The sequence below is a fragment of the Triturus cristatus genome, chromosome 12 (assembly GCF_964204655.1).
Source record: "Triturus cristatus chromosome 12, aTriCri1.1, whole genome shotgun sequence".
Lineage (NCBI taxonomy): Eukaryota > Metazoa > Chordata > Amphibia > Caudata > Salamandridae > Triturus > Triturus cristatus.
The window spans coordinates 490,535,480-490,557,366 of NC_140595.1; the positions used below are offsets into that span (position 1 = coordinate 490,535,480).

The 21,887-nt window shown below is 46.0% G+C and overlaps 1 protein-coding gene across 1 annotated transcript in view; it reads right to left on the minus strand.

Moving 5' to 3' along the window:
* Positions 1 to 21,887, minus strand: part of GARRE1 (granule associated Rac and RHOG effector 1) — a 690,207-nt gene that overhangs the window by 259,831 nt on the left and 408,489 nt on the right. Inside the window, exon 8 of the mRNA XM_085639654.1 lies at positions 18,608 to 18,705. Coding sequence (XP_085495780.1) covers positions 18,608 to 18,705 — 98 coding nt within the window. The remainder of the gene's footprint in view (positions 1 to 18,607; positions 18,706 to 21,887) is intronic.

Here is a 21,887-nt window from a genome sequence, read left to right on the forward strand (position 1 = left end):
TAGAAGTGCGTGAGTAGCCAGATAGTGAGGAGTAAGGCACCTGAGTGGGGAGGTGGCTGCACTAGGTTAGGTATGGACAGGTCTTAGGGTCTGCGCGATTTTCCTTACCAGTGACACCACCCTCCACCTTCTGACCGGTCCCTGACGTCTGGCAAGGGTTTGGAGAACATTGGACCCTGGGGGAATCTTAAGGAGTCAATAACCCTGAAGGAGGACTGAGGGAAGAATCGCTACCTGGGACCCCCTTTTTCTCATCCCTACTGGGTCTGAGCTGTGGGCGCAGCCTGAAATTAGCGCTTTCCCCTTGATCCCTGTCTGTGGGGGAGATCGGTACCCAGCAGTTGAGAAGGGGTCCATTTACATCTTGGCTCGCAACGAAGAGTTCCTGGCCCTCTAAAGTTCAACCCCCCCTGGTTACGAGGCGTTACCTGGAGTCATCGCCACCCCCGGGATCGGGAGGTGACCAGGTGTCCTCCGGAGGTGGCCCGCTGTTTCTGCAGAACCTTGAGGGGGCTTGGTGACCGGTGAGGGGGCATTGCCGCTGCCAGCCTGAGGAGATTTGGGCAGTGGAAGTGGAGACGAGCTCCAGCCTGGAGGCCACCGTCCCTTGATCACGTGAGTGGGGCTGACGCCGTAGCGCCGCCCCACTGCTGTCGTACCTCAGCGAAGGCCGCGCCCCCGCAAGCTGCGCGACGACGGGTGGCTGTGGGCGCGCTTCCTGAAGAGGGAGTGGAACGGCAGCCGGTGCAAGTGCGCTGGGGTGAGACCCATCAACGGAGACGTACACACCACAAGGGAGCCTTGAGTGAGGGGGTAGAGGGTTGTGTTTTGATTTCGCCTTTTCACCGATCCCTGCCACTCGCGTGTGAAGCCCCGCCTGCTCTGTGGGGACGCCACGCCAGACTCCGCCGGACTGCCGTCAGGAGAACACCAAGGAGCACTCAGTAAGCGGGGCAAAATAGACAGGGAGGGAGAGTTTGATGCAGTCTTGAGCCCAGCTGGGGGTCCGAGTTAAGCCGGTTGCCGAAACCAGAGGGTTAGATAAGGACCCAGGCACGACGCTGTGCTTACTCTGGTAATTGTCATGTAACTGGTGAGACTGACAGGATTAGCACTAGAGTCAATAGACTCATTCTCATTAACCGAGGGAGTTGCAAAAGTGCCGATATTATGTGATTTTGGAAATATAACATTTAGAGTTAATCACTTAAGTCACAACAGCAGAGAATCTATACCAAGGAAGTATCTCAATGTAAAGTGATGATATGTGATTTTGGAATATAGCAACTAGAGGTAACCATCTAATTCATAACAGCAGGGTATCCGTTTCAAGAAAGCCTCTATATGTACAGTGAGGATAATATATGGTTTTCCGGAAGTATATTACTTAGGGTAACCGCCTGATCAAAGAGCCTTGTGCAGACTAGATGGCCATTTGTGACTCCAACTGGCAGGCGAGCGCTGTGCCAGTTAAGTGACCCCTTGAAATGTTGTAAAAGCTCGTGGGTGTAAAGGTAACCTAAAGGAAAAGTATTGTTGTTTAATGTGATGAAATGTTATAGGAAAACTGATCCCAAGTAACCCTGATTTAGAGAACCAGATAAAGACTTCTCAAAAACTTGAACAGTGTAATGTCCTTTCTTTTGAGTGGTGCTGCGCAAGATTGCGAGCTGGGTAGGATGCAAGCATGAAAGGCCAAGTGGAGATGTTAGCCTGTTGACCTGAGCCAAGCTACCCCTAGGACATAGGTCCAACAAGGGCCAAATAGGTGTTCCTGATCGAATGGTTATAAGATAGAACTTTGTACTTCATGTTTAAAACCTGAAATGCGTAGCCAGGCAGGTCTTCGCAGGAGAACACTTGTGTTGACAGCTCTGGAGGCAGTATCTGCCACGTCTAACGTGCAACAAATGGAGGTGTCGGTGATGAGTTTCCCCTCCTGTACAAGGTGATTTGCCTTGTCCTTATATTTGTCTGGGAGGTGTTGCAATAGGGTTTCTAGCTGGTCGTAATGTGCTCTATCGTACCTGGCTAACAGTGCTTGAGTTTTGGCGATACGCCATATGTTAGCTGCCTGTGATGCGTTTTTTTTGCCAGAGGCATCCAAGAGTTTTCCATGAGCCAGATACCAAGGCCTAGGTAGGCCCGACAGCCTTCATCGATGATCGGAATCGAGAGCTTCCATGTTGAAGAGTTGCGCGATGACTAGGGATCGCGATCGAAAACAATACCGGAGAAGGGTGAAGGATTGCGCGTCTAGAGTGGAATCGATGACTGTTACGAACTGGAGCGCGAGAAACACATCCGAATCCGATGGCGGAAAAAAAACAATCTGAAGATGGAGCCAATGCCCATGCGCACTATCATCCAAAGGAGGAGTCACCTATCTTGGGACTTCCAAAGACTTATCCAAGACAAAAACAAGTGCAAACATCTGGGCCCAACACCAGATGGTGATCTATGCTTAGTGTGTGATCTGCAGCTCATATGACTCGAACAACACGTTTTTGGGCCTAGATACTAGTACACTTTTTAAACTCTAAACAGTTTCACTGCAGGGCTTACCACAACGCCCTAACAGCTAGGTTTTAAATAATTTAGAAAAACATGGAGTCCAGGGGGTCCCTTATGAGTGGACAGGGGTATGCTCTACTAACCCCAAGGAGCTCTTCACATATCTAGCACTTCGAGGGGAGTGTTAGATATGTGCCAATACACACAATAGTCAACAAAGGATGCATACTAACTCAATAAGGAGAGCCACACCAATTTATAAAAAGAACACATCTTTATATATGATTAGGCACCAGAATCAATACGATCAGTATACTTTGCATTTTAGAAGGTCAACACTAGTGCATTTTTCAGAAGATACAATGTTATCCTATGAAATAAAGGTACGGCGTTTAGATACAGTACAGTGACTCTCCGAGACTTACGGTGAGTATTGGGCAAGGTTCAAGGCAGCACCAGCAGGTCACCTCCAGCGCCAAGACACACAGCCTGAAGTGGCAGTCTGTATGTGTTCAGTGAGGAGTCCTTTAGGGTGGGACAATTTGTGCTGCACCCTTAAGGTCCCTCTTTAGCCTCCTTGCCCTAGGTAGCAGGGGCACCCCCCCCCCCCCCACCCCCAGGAACCTCCCCTGCTTCCTCCTCATGGCCTTAACAGCCTGGATGCAAAAGAAAAAAGTGAGACCCCCAAAAACAGAAGACCTTACTCAAGACCCACTCTCCATCTTCTCTGCCCTTATCGCTTATAGGAAGGCATACTCTAAATTGAGGAAGAGAAAAAAGAGGGGATGCTGTCAGACATGAGTGCCTTTATCAGAAGGTGGTCTTCTTTATGTGTTCCAACAATTTGTTCTCCTCTTCGTGTTCCCTGAAATTGTGCATTTTGTTATTATGTATTGCTCTGACAGTGGCAGGAAATCTCAGCTGGGTGGTGGCCCCTAATTTCTTAAATTCTTCTATCCTTTTCCCCAACTCCCACTGCCTGTTCAGGGTGGTGCATGAGATGTCCGACCTGATCTCAAAGAAACTGCTTCATTATAGAGAATTTGGTTTCAAAGCTTTAGTCAGAATATTTTCTTTTATTGAGGATGTGAGGGGGATCTTTCACTGTCATCTACCCGAGCTTCCAAAGCCCGAGCTTCCGATGCAGAGGACCATCCCTTTGTCCCACCTTTAGATTGCATTTCGCCCCTTAATATCTTACCTGCAGGTTCTTCAACCAGACTTGCATCCACGTCACTTAATTTAGCCACTGACCCCCAGGAATTACTGTTTTGGGTAGAAATTAGAAAAATTATTTAAGTAGAGAGAGTTATTTTTAAATGCTGCAGTTTTTGGTGTGCACCCTTTTTATTTTCTCCCCGGGAACCCCCGAGTGAGGTAATGAAGTTGTCTGACTTGGGAGGCGCAGGCGGAGAGATGTATTTACCTTGAATTTGATAAGCGCGCAGTGATCTTTTCCTAAGGGAGCTTTCTGACGGTCTTCTTGTAGGTCTCTCACTGTGCACCTCAAGGAGTATCTCTCTCTATTTCATTATCTACTTCTTTCAGTCCATCCCTCAATCTGCCCCTCAATTGGGCTACCTTTCTCTTTTTGAAGGTCTGGAGCCTCCCTGAAGAGAGATCATCACCGCCACTCTACGTCTCTTCCTCACTTCGAGTGAAGCACTCTGACACCGCCCTACTTCTGCTTCACCTGTTTCAGTAGTGCACCCCGTAATTGCCTGGTGGTTAAGGAGGAGCATTCTGCCACCACCACAATTCTGCCACCACCACACTCCTGTTATTGAAAAGGGTTTCAGGCTGCCACACTTAATAGCCGTATGTTTCAAATTAGATTACACTCCCTACCTTGAGTGCACCCGCCACCTGCTCCCTACCTGGCCGCCATGATCTCCCCTAGCCTCTAAAGCTGTGTGTGTTGGATCAGGAGGTTGTAGACAGGCTGAAGGGGGAGGCAGAAATTTTATAGAAGTAGATATTGTTTAAGCACCTCAGAATATAGTTTGGGAAGCATTCAAGGCTTTCATGAGGGGAATCTTAATTAGTATATCTGCTCAGAAGATCGAAGAATAGAGAAGAGTAATTAAGGGATAGTTGGTCCTCCTGGAAAGGCGACTATTGGATCAGATACTGTTACCAAATAACAGAAGTGCATTACTTAACGAGTTACAGGAGCGAAAGCTTAATGCTATTTCAATATTGGATACTAGAGTGGAGGCCAGGTGGGAGGTGAGCAAGATGGATGATTTCTAATATAGTGAGAACGCTGGGAAACTCCTAGCATGGAAATCAAAGGCAGACTCCGAACCTAATTACGACTTCGGCAGTCTTGGAGTGGTCTGCCACGCAGCTGCCCTGCTCCAAGATCGCCAAAGCCGTATTGACACCGCCTGCCAAATTATGATTCTTTTAGTCTCTGGCGGACAGTTCTTTGGCGGTGCCTATTGAAAAGGCAACGCAATGGGATTGTCAATGGCAGATCCTGCATGGCACGGACTAGTGTAGTCCATGCCGTGCAGGAACTGGGGCGCAAGCACACAGGGGGGCACAACATGTGCCTGTTACATGCACCTTAAGTCCGGAGATAACCGGGAGCCCTGTAGGGCCCCCCTTGTTTCCTCTCGGCCGCAGATTTCATGGTGTGCGCACCACCATGTAAACAGAGGCAGAAAGGAAACTCATATGCTTGACGGTGCCGCAGCGGTTAAGGTAGCACTCGAGTTGATTATATTTGGGAGTATTCTCTGGTCTGCGAAACTGTGTAAAGATAGCCTCAAGTAGCTGTTCTACCTAATAATGCTGGCGAGAAGAAAGATTAGCAGGAAATGGCCATCTAAGTCATCCCCCACCAAAGCTGAACGGCTGGACAAAGTTATGTATACTTTAAAAATGGGCACAAATACTACTTGTGTAAGAAGATCTAGAATATGAGCACCTTTCACCACATGGAAGGAAAGAATATTAGGGGTGTATATGAGGAACAAGGCTATGCCAAAGTGCAACAACAGCTTTCCCCACTGTCCTATGATTACACCTGACGTGGATCTTGGATACAAAGCATGGAATAGATCCTTAGAAGACAACCTTATGACTCCTTGAAAAAGATAAAACGGCGAAACAAGGAGATTTAAGGTGGGCAATCAGCAGTGAGTATGGTGAATGAGGACAAAATAATAAAAAAGCTTCACATATTAATTCCCATTGTACAAAAATTATAAATTTTCTTTGAATTAGCATCCAAGTTTTGTTCCTCATAATACCTTCCTTATGTGGTTCCTACAGGCCTCAATCCCTATTGAACTTTTACTAGATTATAAAATTTTAGCAAAGATCATAGCCAACCGCTTATCCCAGTTAATGGAGTTCATTATTGCTCCGGCTCAATCAGGCTTTGTTCCCCACCGCTCCACTTCCCTAAATCTTAGAACGCTCTTCTCTGTAATCCAGAGAATAAACCCAGAGGTCCCCGCTGCGGCGATCCTTTTAGACGCGGAAAAAGCTTTCGATTCCTCAGAATGTCCCTTTTTCATTATGGTTATGTGCCGCATGGGCATGCCGGTGGGTTTTATCGCCACCACTGCCTTACTATACAGCAGACCCACGGCGAGACTTTGCTTAAATGGCACACTATCCCGATCTTCTTCACTTTCGCGGGGCACATGACAGGGCTGCCCTTTGTACCCCCTACTGTTTATTCTGGCTATGGACCCTCTAATTCGCCATTTCAAGGAAAGACATTTGCATAGAGGCTTGCAATACAACACTGCCCCCCTACTAGTCTCGCTCTATGCGGATTACACCATTCTGTATGTTAGGGACCCACAGGTCAATTTGGATCCACTCATTAGAGAAATACTCAGATTCAGTCGCTTTTTGGGCCTCGGCATAAATTGGCACAAGTCGGTGATCTTTCCTTTGACTGCAAGCACTGTCCCATGGGAATTAGAGTTCCTGCTTGACTGGTGCACTGATTCGGTTAAATATCTAAGCATCCACATACACTTGGACACTGCTCAGATCCTCAGTTTGAAGTACGGACAAGCAGTCTGCTCCCTAGAAGCGCAAGTGGATAGGTGGTTGCATTTGCCACTGTCCATTGCCGGCAGAGTCGCGATACTTAAAATGATTGTGCTTCCTAAATTTTCATATTTTTTAAATAATATTCCCATACCCCTAACAAACGGTTTCTTTTCAACATTACGCACGCACCTAATACGACTTGTCTGGGGAGGCAAACTAGCACGCGTCCAGTGGCAGGTGCTCACACTCCCATATGAGAGGGGGGGATATGGAGTCCCCGACCTCCAATTTTGGTTACTATTTGGTTGCCCAGTGCTGCTATGCTTATGCATGGTTCCATCCAGACGCCCGGATCCCATTTCTCTGTCCGGAGGCGTACTTTGTATTACCAGAACGGCCGTCCACTGTCCTCCCCATGGGCATTCCCAGAGACCCTAATGACATACAGCCAGTCTCCACTACATGTTGGGACTGGAACAGGCTAAAGTGCCTCACCGGCGCCACCACACTATACTGCCCTGCACTCCCCCTCCCAAACGCACCCTGGCTGCCAATAACGGGAGAAAAACTAGTGCAGCGCACCTTAGCAAAATTCGACATTGCCTAAATGGGAGATTTATACCCAGAGGGGCATGTCTTTTCGGTCACAGATGACACCCATTTCCACGAGATCTCCTTCATGGACAGTTTCGTCCTACGCCGAATTCGATCAGCTCTACGTGCCACATTGCTTAACTATCCCATTGAAACCGACCCATTCACGCCACTCACATTGATTATAGAAAGCGAGATGGGGGCACATTTATTTTCTAAATTATATAAAACATGTGCGCACACACGTCCAATAGAAGACGGTGAGGTCCACATAGCGTGGGAGCAGGACTTGGGCCACCCCATCACCGACAAGCAATGGACAAAATGCTGCGAAGTGACGAAGGAAGTCTCCTTTAACAGTAGGCACTAACTTCTCCACTTCAAATTCTTACGCCGCATTTATTTTACCCCTGCCATGGCGCACAGACTAGATCCATCCAGACCTCACAATTGTCAGAAATGCTCAGTGCCACATGCTTATTTTGCACACCTCACGTGGACATGTCATAAGCTGCAGGATTATGGAGAACAAGTGCACGGTACTCTAGGATCCATGATTAACCTGACCCTTATCCCTACACCAGAGGTGGCATTATTAGGCTACCCATTTAACTTCCCCAAAAAGGTCAGAAATTTTGCGGCCCTCGGACTGTTGCTGGCCAGAAGAGAGATCGCTATACTATAAGGTCGTAAATCTGTTCCCACGCTGCAGAGCTGGATGCGCAGCCTTGCATATTGTAACACTAACAGCGAGGTTTACGCAAGTACTGTGGCCAGCTCGTCCCGCCTTAAAGATATATGGGGCCCATTCAGATCCTATGTTGAGAACCTACGGCAGACCGCAGACTCCCAACTAGAAAGGGGCATTGTCCCGGAGGGTGTGGGTTGACGGGGTCCCAACCATTGATGCTAGGTTTCCTAAAAATAGATCTTTACACTTACATGGATAGTCTATACGCAGTCTGAATAGTTTCATTTGGGATTCTTGGAGATACAAGACTGCTGAGGTTAACGATTGGTGATTACAAGTCGTGCGGGGGGTCTATCCTGAGGGAATACGAATATAATGTTATGCAATGTCTGCATGTCTGATGCTTATTGTTTTCTGGATAACATACTGCTGAAGTTTGCCACCACTAATGCGTATTCATGATGCTGCATATGACAATGCACCTTCATTTCTGTATCATTTGTTATGGGATGAAAATGGCAAATAAAGTTTAAAAAAAGAAAAAGGGTTTGTTCCTCATAATTCAAACAGTATTTAGCTCTCAATGGATAATTAAAAAGACCAGCAAAATCCTCAATAAAAGAAGGAAATTGCTACCATGGTGATGTTAACTTCCTCCATGAGTGCTGAGGTATCACAAATCTTAAATGTCATTTGCACAACTGCACCATATACAGAACGTAGCCACGCTCCCAGCTGTGGCACACTGTAAACCAATATGTTTTGGTGTCCATTGCTGGTTAAGGATTAAAGTAGCAATTTTATTGTCTGTTTGTAGACCAATAGAACAAGCGTTGGCAAAGCTAATAGGTCAAAACTATACAAGAGCTACTGGCTTTGCCAATGTGTTTAAGCCATGTTGTACACCAGTGTGGCTACTGTTCTGCATGGCTATGAGTGAGTGGAGGAGAGTATCGTGGAGTGGAGTACTGTCAGAGTGGAGTACTGTCAGAGTGAAGTGAAGTGGAGTAGAGTGTCAGAGTAGTGTGTTGTGACATGGAGGAGCGTGTCGTAGAGCGAAATGGAGTTTGAGGAAACTGGCTCTGTATATGCTATTGCCTCTAGGTGGTACTACCGTGCACAAAGTCCAGGGGCTCCCCAGAAGTGTACAGGGCTCAATGTAAAACCCAAAGTGCTCCATTAGTGGTAGTGTGGGTGAGCAGCCTTTACACTAACAGAAGAGTGCAAGACATTTATTGAACAACAGGGATCAATAATTGCCACACGACTCAAAAAGGAGATCCAAACCAAGTTTAGAAAAATATACTTTGTTTCAATTTTATTTTAAGACCAAGGTCTTTGTCATCAGGTAAGTACATTTTTAATTAAAAATATTTTACTTTGAAAAATCAACAGTGCAATGTTATCCTATGGGGAATATTGTCTTTAAACGGGTAAGTATTAAACTAACAATCCGAGTCTTCAGAGCCAAAAGTCAGCAAGGGCCAGGTAAGTACCAAAACTGCACCACCAGCCTCACAGGGGTGGCAGAGTGCAGAGGTAAAAATCGGAGTTCAATCCAATGCTTTCCAATGTAGACAGGGGGTTCCTGGAGCCACACTGCGTGCAGGTAAGTTGATCGGTTGCAGGGGCCAAGCTTTGGGGGTTAGGCTAAGCACAGGGGGGCCACAAACCAGCACCAACATACACCACCAACGGCACTGGGGTATCCGGGTGCAGAGAGCAAATTCGCCATGGGGTGCCCAATGCTTTTCAACAGAGACTCTCCATTTGGCAAAGAGACTGCAGGCATGGAACAGGAGGTTGCAGGAGAAGACCAACGACCGCACTGGTAAGTTGGAATGTAGGGGTCATATGAGCCACCGTTGGTTCAGCTCACCAAGGTCCAGGGGCTTCGGGGTGCTTTTAGACGTCGGAGGCTTCTAACCGGTCTGTGGGTGGGTGGGTGAGATGGGTGGGGAAGAGGGGGGAGCCACTGGATTCACTCTGCAGGCACTGTCGTGGAGGGCAGGAGAGGCCACCCAACACCAGACACGAGGTCAGGATTGCTGGGGAGACTTCACTGCACAGGTAAGCCACTCAGACGTGGGCCACGGGCGTCGGCTCCAGAGTGAACAGGAGAGGTGGATCCACCTTGATCTGGAGTCCTTGGAGTAAGTTCCTTCAGGACAGGTCTACCGTCCAAGCGGAATTAGTTGCTTTTTGAAAGGCAGCAGTCCTCCCAGGGTTCTCAGAAGTCACTGGCTGCAAGACAGGTCATAGGATCGCAGAAGTTGGGGACCGGCCAGTAGGGTTGGTCGTCTTCAGTCTTTTCTGCAGGGTCGTCTTCTTTCTTCTTATGCCGTCGCAGATCTAGTTTCGAGGTCTGGGGGAGAGACCTAAATATTAAATTTAGGAGGCGTTTTAGGGGAGCAGCAGGTAGGGCCAATGGGCACCTTACCTGGGATGACTACACCCTCTATAAAGCCACCATCCTGAGGGAGGGGTGGCATAGACCTACCCCTGATTGGAGGAGTATCCCCATCTTCAAGATGGCGGGGAATGAAAGTTTTTCTTCATCTCGCTTTCACACCTTAGGTGTGGGGTTAGCAGAGGTAGGCAAACCTATTCTTTTTAATTTTTCCTGCTGGTTTTCCCACCCAAAGAAGAGGTGTAAACCAGGGGTTGCCATCTGCTGCTAGCAGCAGAGGCGGAGGGTCGCATTTCAAAGGCCTTTGAAGCTCCCTTCTTCGAGCACTGGCCCCTCCTGGGGAGGAGGCATTACACCTCTGCCAAGGATGTGCATGGTTTCTGGACCCAGAGAGCAGGAGTTCTCTACCCAGGGTCCAGAAACATGTCTGGTGGTGGTTGGCTGCCTACAGTCGGTCAGAGACCACACCAGGGTTTTAAGGGGCACCTCTGAGGTGCCCTCTGAGTACATGGTACAATAAATCCCCCACTGGCATACATGTGGATTTATTGTAGAGTGTAGTTTGGTACCAAACATTCCTATGTTCAGTGAAGCCATCATCGTGCTGTGGAACTCGAGTTGTCGAGTTTCCAACCCATGTACTCTCTATGGCTTACAGCATTAGGAAATGGGCCCCAATATTGTAGGGGCATAACTGCTCATGCAGATATACCCTCATCTGTGGTATGGTACACCCTACCTTAGGGCTGTGAGGCCTGGAAGAGGGGTGGCTTAACTATGCCTTCAGGCAGTGTTAGCTGACATGGTACCCAGGCAGGGTGCCATGTCGACTTTGTTGTTTTCTCCCTCACAGGGTCATGCAAGCTGCAAGGACAGTGGCATGGTCTCAAATGATCCTCTTCAGCCCCCAGGCCCTTGATACCCAGGCTACCATTTACTAGGGACTTACAGGGGGTAGATGTTCCAATTGGGGGTTTGCTTTTAGGGAAGAAGCACTGGAACAGGAGACCTGGTTGGCAGGAACCCTGTGCGCAACATTTGAAACCATATCAAAACCAGGCAAAAGTGGGGGGCTAGCCATGCAAAAGAGGCACTTTCTCACATGAAACCCCTCCCCCCTCCAATGAAAGAGGATGAACTAACCTTCCCCTGGAGTCTTTATCTTCTCAGTGGAAGAACCTGGAAAGGCCATCTGTATTGGCAAGCGCAGTCCCAGGTCAGTGTTCCACTGTGAAGTCCATTCCCTGTAGGGATAAAGATGCAATCCTGCTTCAACGAAGAAGGCACGCACTTGAGGCTGTAGGAATATGGCCTTTTTATTTTCTCGTGTCTCCCACGACTCCATGACAGGAGAGACAAGTTTCGGCTTCGCAGAAGCCTTTGTCAATCTAATTGGCGCCAAATACAGGTAAGTTTATGTAGCTCTTCCCCCTAGAGGCACGCCTAAAAATAGAGAAAATACTGTTACGTTTTCGGCCGAGCACTTGGTCAGACCCATTATGTGCTTTAAACTCTGCCCTGACAATGTCTCAACAGTGCGGCTGGTATAGAAAAACAAACATTTTTGATCAATATTTACATTACTTAAGTGCAACCAATCATATAATGCATCCTCAGCCTATCACTGTCCAAGGGATTAACATAATGCGTGTCTGAAACTGCACATGGGAGGAATAGATCGCCGGCTTGTTACATGTTTTCACAGCGCCAATCTCTCAAGAAAAATAAAGCCCTCACTATGTAAACCAGGACATAAAAATACATTACAGTCTATAAGAATCGTGCGGTTTTAACTTCACTCACATTAAGCTGGGACCTCCATGACCCCGTGATATTCCCCCAGCTGCAAATTGGTTCACCGGTAATTGACTTGTGATTTCGACTACGGGATCAGAGTTCAGGTATGCTGTGTCTAGAACAAACTTAATTCTAACACGCAGAAGGCAGCGAAACACAGACATTCTCAATGTGTATTGGGGCTAAGCACCACAAAATGATATGTTTAAAATCGGGGATATGGACCATCTTAGTAGTTTGGGATACTGACCTTTCATCTGTTGTAACCACCTGAGACGAGTTTTGTCTGTCTGAACTAGTGAGTGAGTGCCAAACAGCTATGGCCTCAATTTCGTCAGGGCCCAGACCACAGCAAAGACTTCTCTCTATATGGCACTCCTACACTGTTCTCTAGGGAGAAGTCGTCTGCTTATAAAAGCAACAGGTTGGTCATGGCCCTCATAATTTGTTTGGGCTGGGACTGCACCTATCCCATGCTCAGACATCTGTCTGCACAATGAAATGCTTGGTATAGTCTGGAGCTTTTAGGATTGGGGCAGAGCACACTGTAGCCTTCGGAGTGTCAAAAGCCTTATGACAGCTCACTGTTCAGTTTACTTTCTTTGGCATTCTTTTGGACGCAAGTTCTGTGAGGGGAGTCACTAAGGACCCATAGTCCTTCACAAACATCCTATAGTACCCAGTCAAGCCAAGGAATGACCTGACTTGAGTCTGGGTTGTGTGAGCTACCCAGTCCAGAATTGTGTGGCTCTTGGGTTGGAGTGGCTGAATTTTGCCTTCACCTGCCAGGTGACCCAAGTACACAACCGTTCCTTGATAGTGAGGCCTGCACTTCTCAGAGCCACAAGGACCCTGCCAAGGTGGATCAGGTAATCCTGCCAGGTGGAGCTGTAGACATCAATATCACCAAGATAAGCTGCACTAAAGGATTCCAGCCCATCAAGGACTTTGTTCACCTACCGTTGGAAGGTGCATTCTTTAGTACAAAGGGCATTACAGTAAATGGAAGTGCCATTTGGGGTGGAGAATGTTGATTTTTCTTTTGCTCCGGGGGTCAGATCTATCTGCCAGCCCCTAACCTGTTAATTAGTTTATCTGCCCTAGGGACTGGGTGTGCATCTGTCTGTCACAGCACTGAGGCCCCTGTAGTCTACACAAAACCTCATTTATTTCTTTTCACCCTTGGAGTGAGGTTTGGGGACTAAGACAACTGGGCTAGCCCAGGGCTCTGAGGGTTCTATGACACCCAATTCCAGCATCTCGCTGACTTCAGCTTGGGTGCTCTCTCTGACATTATCAGACTGCCTGTAAATGTTATTCTTGACAGTTAGGCTGTTACCAGTGTCCACATCATGGGTACACACCAGCTAGTCTGACCTGGGGTCAGAGAGAAGAGCTCAGCATATTGACTTGGGACTTGCCTGTAGTCCGCTTGCTGTGGGGCAGTGAGGGTATCTAAAAAGACTATTCCGTCCACAAACCATCTTGGGAATTGCTGGAGAGAAGATCAGGGAGAGGTTCACTCATTTTTCGGACCCTCACCTGTAACCATGAGCGTGGTCAGATCAGCTCTGTCATACCAGGGCTTCAGGCGGTTGACGTGTATCACCCTTTTGGGGTGTTTGCAACTGCCAAGGTCCAACAGATAGGTAACCTCCCCTTTTCTTTCAAGGACAGGGTAGGGCCCACTCCACTTGGATTGTGCCCACAAGCTCCAATACTCATACCTTCTGCCCCGGTTTCAATTCCACTAGTGCAGCCTTTTAGTCATATCACTGCTTTTGAAGCTCTTGGCTGGCCTGAAGGTTTTGACTTGCTTTCTCCATGCACTCAGCCATTCTGGAACGATGGCCAAGCACTTATTCCACTATGTCTTGTTTTGGTTCTTTGAGAAGTTTTCCCAACCTTCTCTTACCAGACTCAGAGGACCTCTAACAGAGTGCCCAAACAAAAGTTCAAAGGGTGAACACCCCACTCCCTTCTGTGACACGTCCCTGAAGGCAAAAAGCAGGCATGGAAGTAGGACATCCCATCTCCTCCTGAGTTTTTCGGGAGCCCACCAATCAAGCCTTTTAATGGCTGGTTGAATCTCTCCACCAGGCCATTGGTTTGTGGGTGAAAGGGTGTGGTGAATCTGTAGTTCACTCCACACTCATCACACGTGTGTTTTAAGTATGCAGACATGAAGTTTGTACCTCTGTCTGATATCACCTCCTTTGGGAAACCAACCCTGGAAAACACACCAAGAAGCCACTGGAAGTGGAATTAAGGGGGCCTTTTGGTGGCCTCCTGCCTGGCCACTGGTTTGGCAGGTGGCATGGTACTGACAAAAGTCCTTTACCGCCTGAGACAACCCTGGCCAGTAGAAGTGGTTGACTAACCTACTCCAAGTTTTATCCAGGCCAAAGTGGCCAGCTAGGGGGATATCATGGGTCAAATTAAGGAGAACCTCTCTAAAACTCTGAGGCACTACCACTATTCTGGTTGCACCAGGTTTGGGGTTTCTAGCGTCAGTATATAGATGCCCATCCTCCCAATAGACCCTGTGGGTGCCACTGATATCATCCTTTTCCTGTGCACCAGCTTGCTGCCTCAAGCTTTCAAGAGTGGGACAGGTTTCTTGTCCCTGGCACAGATCCATCCTAGAGGGTCCCCCTGGGCCCAAGAAATCTGCCTGGTATGGTCCAATCTTCTCAGGCTCATTTCCCTCCGAGAATACCAAGTCCTCTTCCTGAGAAGATGGGGTTCTGTCTGACTTGGGATCTCTTTAGAAGGTGGTCCCCAGTCTTCTTGTCCTTTCTCTTGGAGGGCTGATCCAGTTATACAGCACCTTTTCTTTCACTCAGAGCTCTACTCTGTGCTCCAGTTGCAACACAACCCCATCCTGAGAGACCAACCATGCTGGCATGGGTCCTCAGTTCGACTTCAGTTCAAGGAAAAGTCTCAACGTCATTTCCAAGCAGACAATCTACAGGAACATCTGGGGACACAACTACTTATTTTGTCTAACTACTCCCTCCCAGTCCAAAGTGACCATAGCCATGTGATGGACTGTTGAGATGCTGCTAGCATTGGTGACTGGATAGGTCCTTGCAATCAGATACTGATCTGAGTGAACTAGCTGTTGGGTCACCACTGTGACACGAGTCCCAGTATCCCTCAAGGCCTCTATCTTGGACCAATTAACTGTGGAAAACTGCCAGTATTTTAGCATGTTATCTTGACAGGCAGCACACACTAAGGGTACCTCTCCCTCAAAGACTAATGTTGCCTCAGTGGGGTTACTGACATGGTCAGGCCACACCAGGGATCCCATCTGGATTTTAGCAACTGCAGGTGGACTAACAGCACTTTTCTTTGTTTTACAGCTAAGGTCTCCAGTTCGGTGTCCTGTTGCCTTACAGTTATGACACCAAGCCTTGTTGGGATCCCAGTTCTTCCTCTGGTACCCACCCTCAGACTGTGTAGAGACTCTGGGCCCACACTCCTGAGCTGGTTTATGGGGTCCTGGAGAAGACTACTATTTTTAGGATTACCCTATATCCCTTTGGCGGCTTCCTGGCCTCTCCCAGCAGTGGTAGTTTTGGTGACCCTTGTTTTGGCCCAGTGGTCTACCTTCTTCCCAAACTCTTGAGACGAAAGTGGACCTAGGTCTACCAGGAATTGATGTCGTTTTTCTTGGTGGCAATTACTTAAAAGGTGCTCCTTCATAACCGAATTATAAAACTCTTCATAATCAGGAAAAAAATTTTTTTGCTAAACTACTGTCAAATTTAAGGTACCAATTATTTGAAGCACCATTCACTAAACTTTTGTTGACGCATGCTAGTATATCCAAAAATATTCATAACGGAAAATTAGGGCAACCAGTTTCAACAAGAATATGGGAAACTAAAATAAACAATCATTGGCAAAACCAAAAGGTCTGACATTGGCAGTCAGCCTTTTCATTTTGATAATGTGTGTCTAGTTTGGACATGATTTCAGTAAAACGTTACTGCTGTGGGAGCTGCCAGAACCTCACCATTTTAACAAGTATTGGCAAAAAGCAGTAATATTTTTTGTTCTCATAAAGCACACATTGCCATAGTAGTCTATGACAATGAACAAAACTACTTTGTGAGTGAATATGCTCCTTGTGGAAGGGCAGAATGCTGTCACTCACTGTGAAGGCAGTCTATAGATAGAAAGAGAGAGAGGGAGATAAAGAGAATTTTAGTAAAAACAAAAGGTCTTGGTTTACTCAAGATCTTATTAGGGACCCAAATCTTAAATAAAGTCACAAAAGTGCACCCAAGATATATGCCTTTGCAATAGTGCAGATTTACTGCTTTCAGGAATTCACAAACATTTACATAAGTAGTCCAGGATATCCTACTCCTAGAAAATATTTGACCACTGCATTTTAGCATGAGCAAATATGCATGTGTAGTTTTGCTAATGCGAAAATGCGTTTATAGGTTCACTTTCCCTGCAACCACTATTTTTTCCCAACTGTGGAAGAACTTATATTTCTGCCCTTTTCAGGAGTAAATTTCAAAGCTTTTTCAGTATAGGAAAAGATCCGAGAAGAGCTAGTGAAAATCTCTAAAACATGCTAGTTAGTAGATCTCCACACACACCAAAGCGCATTCAGACCCTGGAACTATTGTTTAAAGCTACCTCCAACCACAGTATGTAGATCTGGGGAAAGGTTGCAAAATGCGGGAATTGCTAGAATTCAAACCCTCCTATAGTAGGGATTTAATTCGAGCATATTCAGAAATCTGGCATAATCAGACAGGCTATTACCAGAGCTCTAATATAATAGGATTGCGGCCTTAAATTATCGCTGCACTGCATGGCAATAATGGGACAAGTGTGTTTAGTAGATTTATAAAGCAACCTGTCCTATTGACAAGTTGATCCGCTATTAAATTCCTCACCCCTGCATGGAGTGGCATAGAGTGGCATGCAGTGGCATCGAGAGCTCGAGAGTGGCATAGAGTGGAGTGCCATAGTGTGAGTGGCACAGAGTGGGGAAGGGTGGCAATTAGGGGTGTAGGGAGTGAAGTGGAGTAGGATACAGTGGTTCAGAGTGGAGTAGAGTGGCGTAGAGGAGACAGAGTGGGGTAAGGTGGTGTGAAGTAGGATAAAGTAGAGTAAAATGTGTGGATTAAAGTGTGTGGAGTAGCGTGGAGTTTTAGAGTTAGAGTAACGCCGTAGAATGGAGTGTGCATGGTGTGGTGGTGCACTGTCATCACAGACAACACATTTCAATTTAAATTACTATTACATTTGCACAAACAATGTTTTACTGATACAACTATATATGCAGCGCACAAACGATGTGTGAAAATTGGCATCACTTAGTCTGATTTGTTTTGATCATATTAAAATATTTTTTCCTCCACAGAATTACAGAAAAATGTGCTTTATTTGAGCTTTCCCAATTATGATATAATCTAAAATGTGTGTCCAGTTAATTAACAGGCATTTAAATGTTGTAGTGTGCCAGAAAAAATGACATGCTACAGCCTTCCCCATGCCCAATACCCAGCATGACTGTCACATAAATCCACTCACTTCAAAGTCAGAGAAAGAAAAGAAAACACCAACCTCCCTGGGAAGACAGAACCTAACATTTGACCTCTGTCTTTGAATGTACAGTAAATGTGGCAGGATAAAAACAAAATGTAAGGGCCTGTTTATCGCTCAATTCACTCCCGAACTCCAGCATGGTTATTTCAGCAGTGGGCCGGGGTAAGAGAGGGACATTTGCACGCCCTTCCTCACTTCCAGTGCCAGTAGCAAGATCGTAAACGTGAGGGAGAAGATTGTTTAAGTTACACTATTAGTAGTAAACAGCACTGAGCAAATTAAATAAACTCGTAGACAAAACATTGTTCCTCACAGGCATGCAAGATTGATGTACTGCTAGTGCCGGCAAAGATAAGTAAAATCAGGAAAGCAGAAAGATAGAAGGCAGGAAACCTCTTTCAAGAAATACAGCATGTTTACTGCTTTCTCAACTATCTTTTAAAGGAGACAACTGAAAACACATGCACTACCGTGGAGAGCCTTTCAAAAAAGAAAATGAGTTCCTAGAAAGCAAGCAATTGTGGAAAAACGCAAGGAGCCAGTCAGAGCGGTGGTAATCATGGTTTGCTCCATGGAAGGAACAAACACAAGCTCGACGGTCTAAAAGAAATGAAGCCAGCCATATAGAAAGTAAGCACATCTGGATGACAAAAGGCAAAGCAAATAGTAAGCACTGGGCAGAATGCATTTCTAGGTCAGCTTTCTCAAGTCCCCAATATGTCCTTTGCAACCAAACAGCTGAGAACCACACTAAGAACAAGCATTTGTTAACACTTATGTAAGCATGCAAACAGCCTCTTTCGGGAAACGTTCACTTGTGTGCATGCTGCATGGATTTCAATCAGACTATCCTCACTGGTGTTCACTGAGGCACTTCAGGCATTCTGAAACTAGAAGATGAACCAGCACCATGTGAAAATATGTCAGTTTCTAATCAAATCATGCAATTACAAGAAAATAAATCACTGTATGGTGCAAATTCAAGCACAAATTGCATTTACCAGGTTGATGGGACTTGGACTACAATTCGAGAGCCTTCTAAACTAATTTGAGGAGCGTATGCTTCCTTGTTTTCAATCTGTGCTGTGTCAACTACAACCTGCAAAAACGAAACAAAAATTACGATACATGACAGTGAAGGGCGTTTCTTACTGCTTGTTAGAAACATACCAGATACAGTACATGGAATATAAAAAGTTCAAAAGTAGAATCTAAAATAAGAATTTCAGCACTATAGGCTCAGGCTAAACATTGCGTTTGAGAGCATCAAACTATATGTATTTAATCCGAGAACTATATCTCTTGACTCTCCCTTTTACATCAATCATTTAGTATTGCACCCTTCTTTTATCTGCATTACTGAAAAAAACATCTTTAGTGCAGAATGTGTCAAAAGCATTTTAAAGTACATTTTAGTCCCACATGACTTTTCACCACAATAGGGGAATTTGCTCGAAGTGATTCAGGGTCCACACCCTGACCTCAGATTATACAATACTTAAATCAATCAAACCTTGTTTTTAGCATGTGTTTTAAAAAGAAATATCTTCTGGTGTGAACAAAGCCATTTGCAGACGCTACTGGGCCATGAATCTTCTCCCAGACTTACCCCCTCCGAAATCCTCTTGATACAAATAAATGTTTAATAAACTTATATTTCAAAATGAGTTTCCATTCCAAAACACATTTATACCATGCAGAGTATACCAGCCCCTCTCTTTTGTCATTTATGCATTTCAACGGAAACTAAAAGCAACAATATTGGGATAAAGTCTCAATTATTCGTTATTTGATGTCAGATTAGTAAAAAAAGAAAAACGTTAGTCATTCTTCTGATATATCACTGCTTTGCCTGTCCCCCCAATTCTTTTCCCTTCTTCCTCCGACTTTGCAGTAATCCAAAATCCAATGATAGTGTTGGTGGATAGTGAGAAAGTTGAAATTTTTGCCGTAAAATAATCACATGACAACGTAGAAATGTGTCTTAACGAGCAAAGAGAGAAAAATGCAGCTTATTTCTACAGAAGGCTCCTAATTCTGTTGTTCTTTCACTGCTAGCCCACAATATTTTCCGTTATTCTTTCCTTATCCTTTAATAAAAAGAAATGCATTTTCTTAAATGCTTATTTAACATAAATACTGAACTATACAACCTAACATCTTTGTGAAATGTGTTTCCTGCAAAATTTATATTTTTCCTTCCTCACACCATATGACTGCATCGTACTTTAGATAGTTACCTCTGCCACATGCTTATAATGAACAAGTTCATTGGTATGGATTCGAGTCTCATGATTTAACCAGGACATGCTAGATATTAATGTTTCATTTCATTGAACAGCTCATTGTTATACAATGGTACAATGAACAGCTAACAGAGTAGGCTTGCAAAGGTTCTCATGAGAAACTTCCTGGATGTAACTCTTGCAATACGCTGAAGCAACATTAAAAAAACATGTTGACGTTTACCATGGGAATCGAGAGATAAGACAACTGACCATCGGAAGATCCTTTCCTATTGACTAGAGATGATCCAAGATTCAGAGTATGCAACATGTTTTGTGGCTTTCTACATAGTACGGGTTCCTAGTTAGAGAGGCAATGCATTCTAAGCACATCTCCCCCTGCCATGCCCTCTAGCACTTGACTGTACGCTTGCCTGAAATTGCTGTTAGCTGCTGCGCATTATGATTTTCTATTGTTCTGATGCCTTTTTGGAGACTTACTCCAAGCTGATCATAGCTACTGCTGTGATTATTTCCTTTTACCTGTGTTAACGGTTACTACTGCAGCGGTTAGGGACCTTGGCTGAGTTTCCAGAAGAACAAGTTACTTACCTTTGGTAACAATATATCTGTAAGAAACATTAGTTAGTTATAGATTCCTTACCTTAGAATTACCCCCACGCGTCAGATTGGATCCGGAAAGTTTTTTTGTCAGCATTACCTCTGCGCGTCGGAAGGTGGCGTCGGTCGGCTCCTGGTCCGTCGTTGGCGTTGTGGTCGCCGGGATGATGTCGCGGCAGCTACTTCGATGCAGTCCTCGCGCGCGGACGTCAGTTCTGTTCACGACTTTCCGCGCCAGAAACGCAGAGCCATGCAAGACACTGACCACTGGTGCACAAAACTAGGGCCTTGAAAGGAAGTCCTTAACCCTAGAAATCAGTTCACAGAACGGGGAAGATGGGTGGGGCAGTAAGGAATCTATAACCAACTAATGTTTCTTACAGATATATCATTACCGAAGGTAAGTAACTTGTTCATCTGAAATAAACACGTTAGTTATAGATTCCTTACCTTAGAATAGATACCCCAGCAATACCAACCCCGGTGGTGGGTATGCGAACCAAGATCACACCAGAAAGTCCTGGAGAACAGAACGGCCAAAGAAGCGGTCTCTCCGGACTTGACTGTCCAGGCAGTAGTGCTTTGTAAACGTATGCAGCAATGCCCACGTGGCCACCTGCCAGATGTCATTTAGAGGAACTCCTCTTCCCAAGGCAGTAGTGGCTGCCGTCGCCCTGGTGGAATGGGCGCGTAGCCCGACCAGAGGCTCTTTTTTCGCCAGAGAATAATATGCCTTAACACACAAAACGACCCATCATGAAATGGTGCGTTTGCGTACCTTTCTTGGCACCAACGTAGCCAACAAAGAGTTGATCATCCACCCGGAACGGTTTTGTGCGATCCAGATAGAAAGAGAGCACGTTTTGGGTCCAGACGGTGGAGTCTCTCTTCCTCCTTTGAAGGATGCGGAGGCGGAAAGAAGGTGGGCAAAGTAATGGTCTGCCCGATGTTGAAGGCAGTGACTACCTTAGGAAGGAAGGATGGACGGGTACTGAAAACCACCTTGTCCTGATGGACAGACAGGAAAGGAGGTTTGGAAGAAAGGGCCTGGAACTCACTCACCCTTCTAGCAGAAGTGATGGCTACCAGAAAAGCAGTCTTAAGAGTCAAGAGTCTTAAAGGACAGTTATGAAGCGGCTCAAAGGGAGCGCACATTAGGTAAGAACAAGATTCAAATCCCACTGAGGCATAACAAAGGGGATTGGAGGAAAAAGATGCGTTAAGCCTTTGAAGAAATGGTTAACTACCGGTGACTTGAAACGAGAAGGTTGATCTGGCAGCCGAAGGAAGGCAGAGATGGCTGAAAGATAGCCGTTGACAGTGCCCAGAGCAGAGCCCTGCTGGGCTAAGGAGAGTAGGAACAAGAGAACTTCAGAAAGAGGGGCAGAAAGGGGATCCACAGCCTTTGCTGTGCACCATGCCACAAACTTCTTCC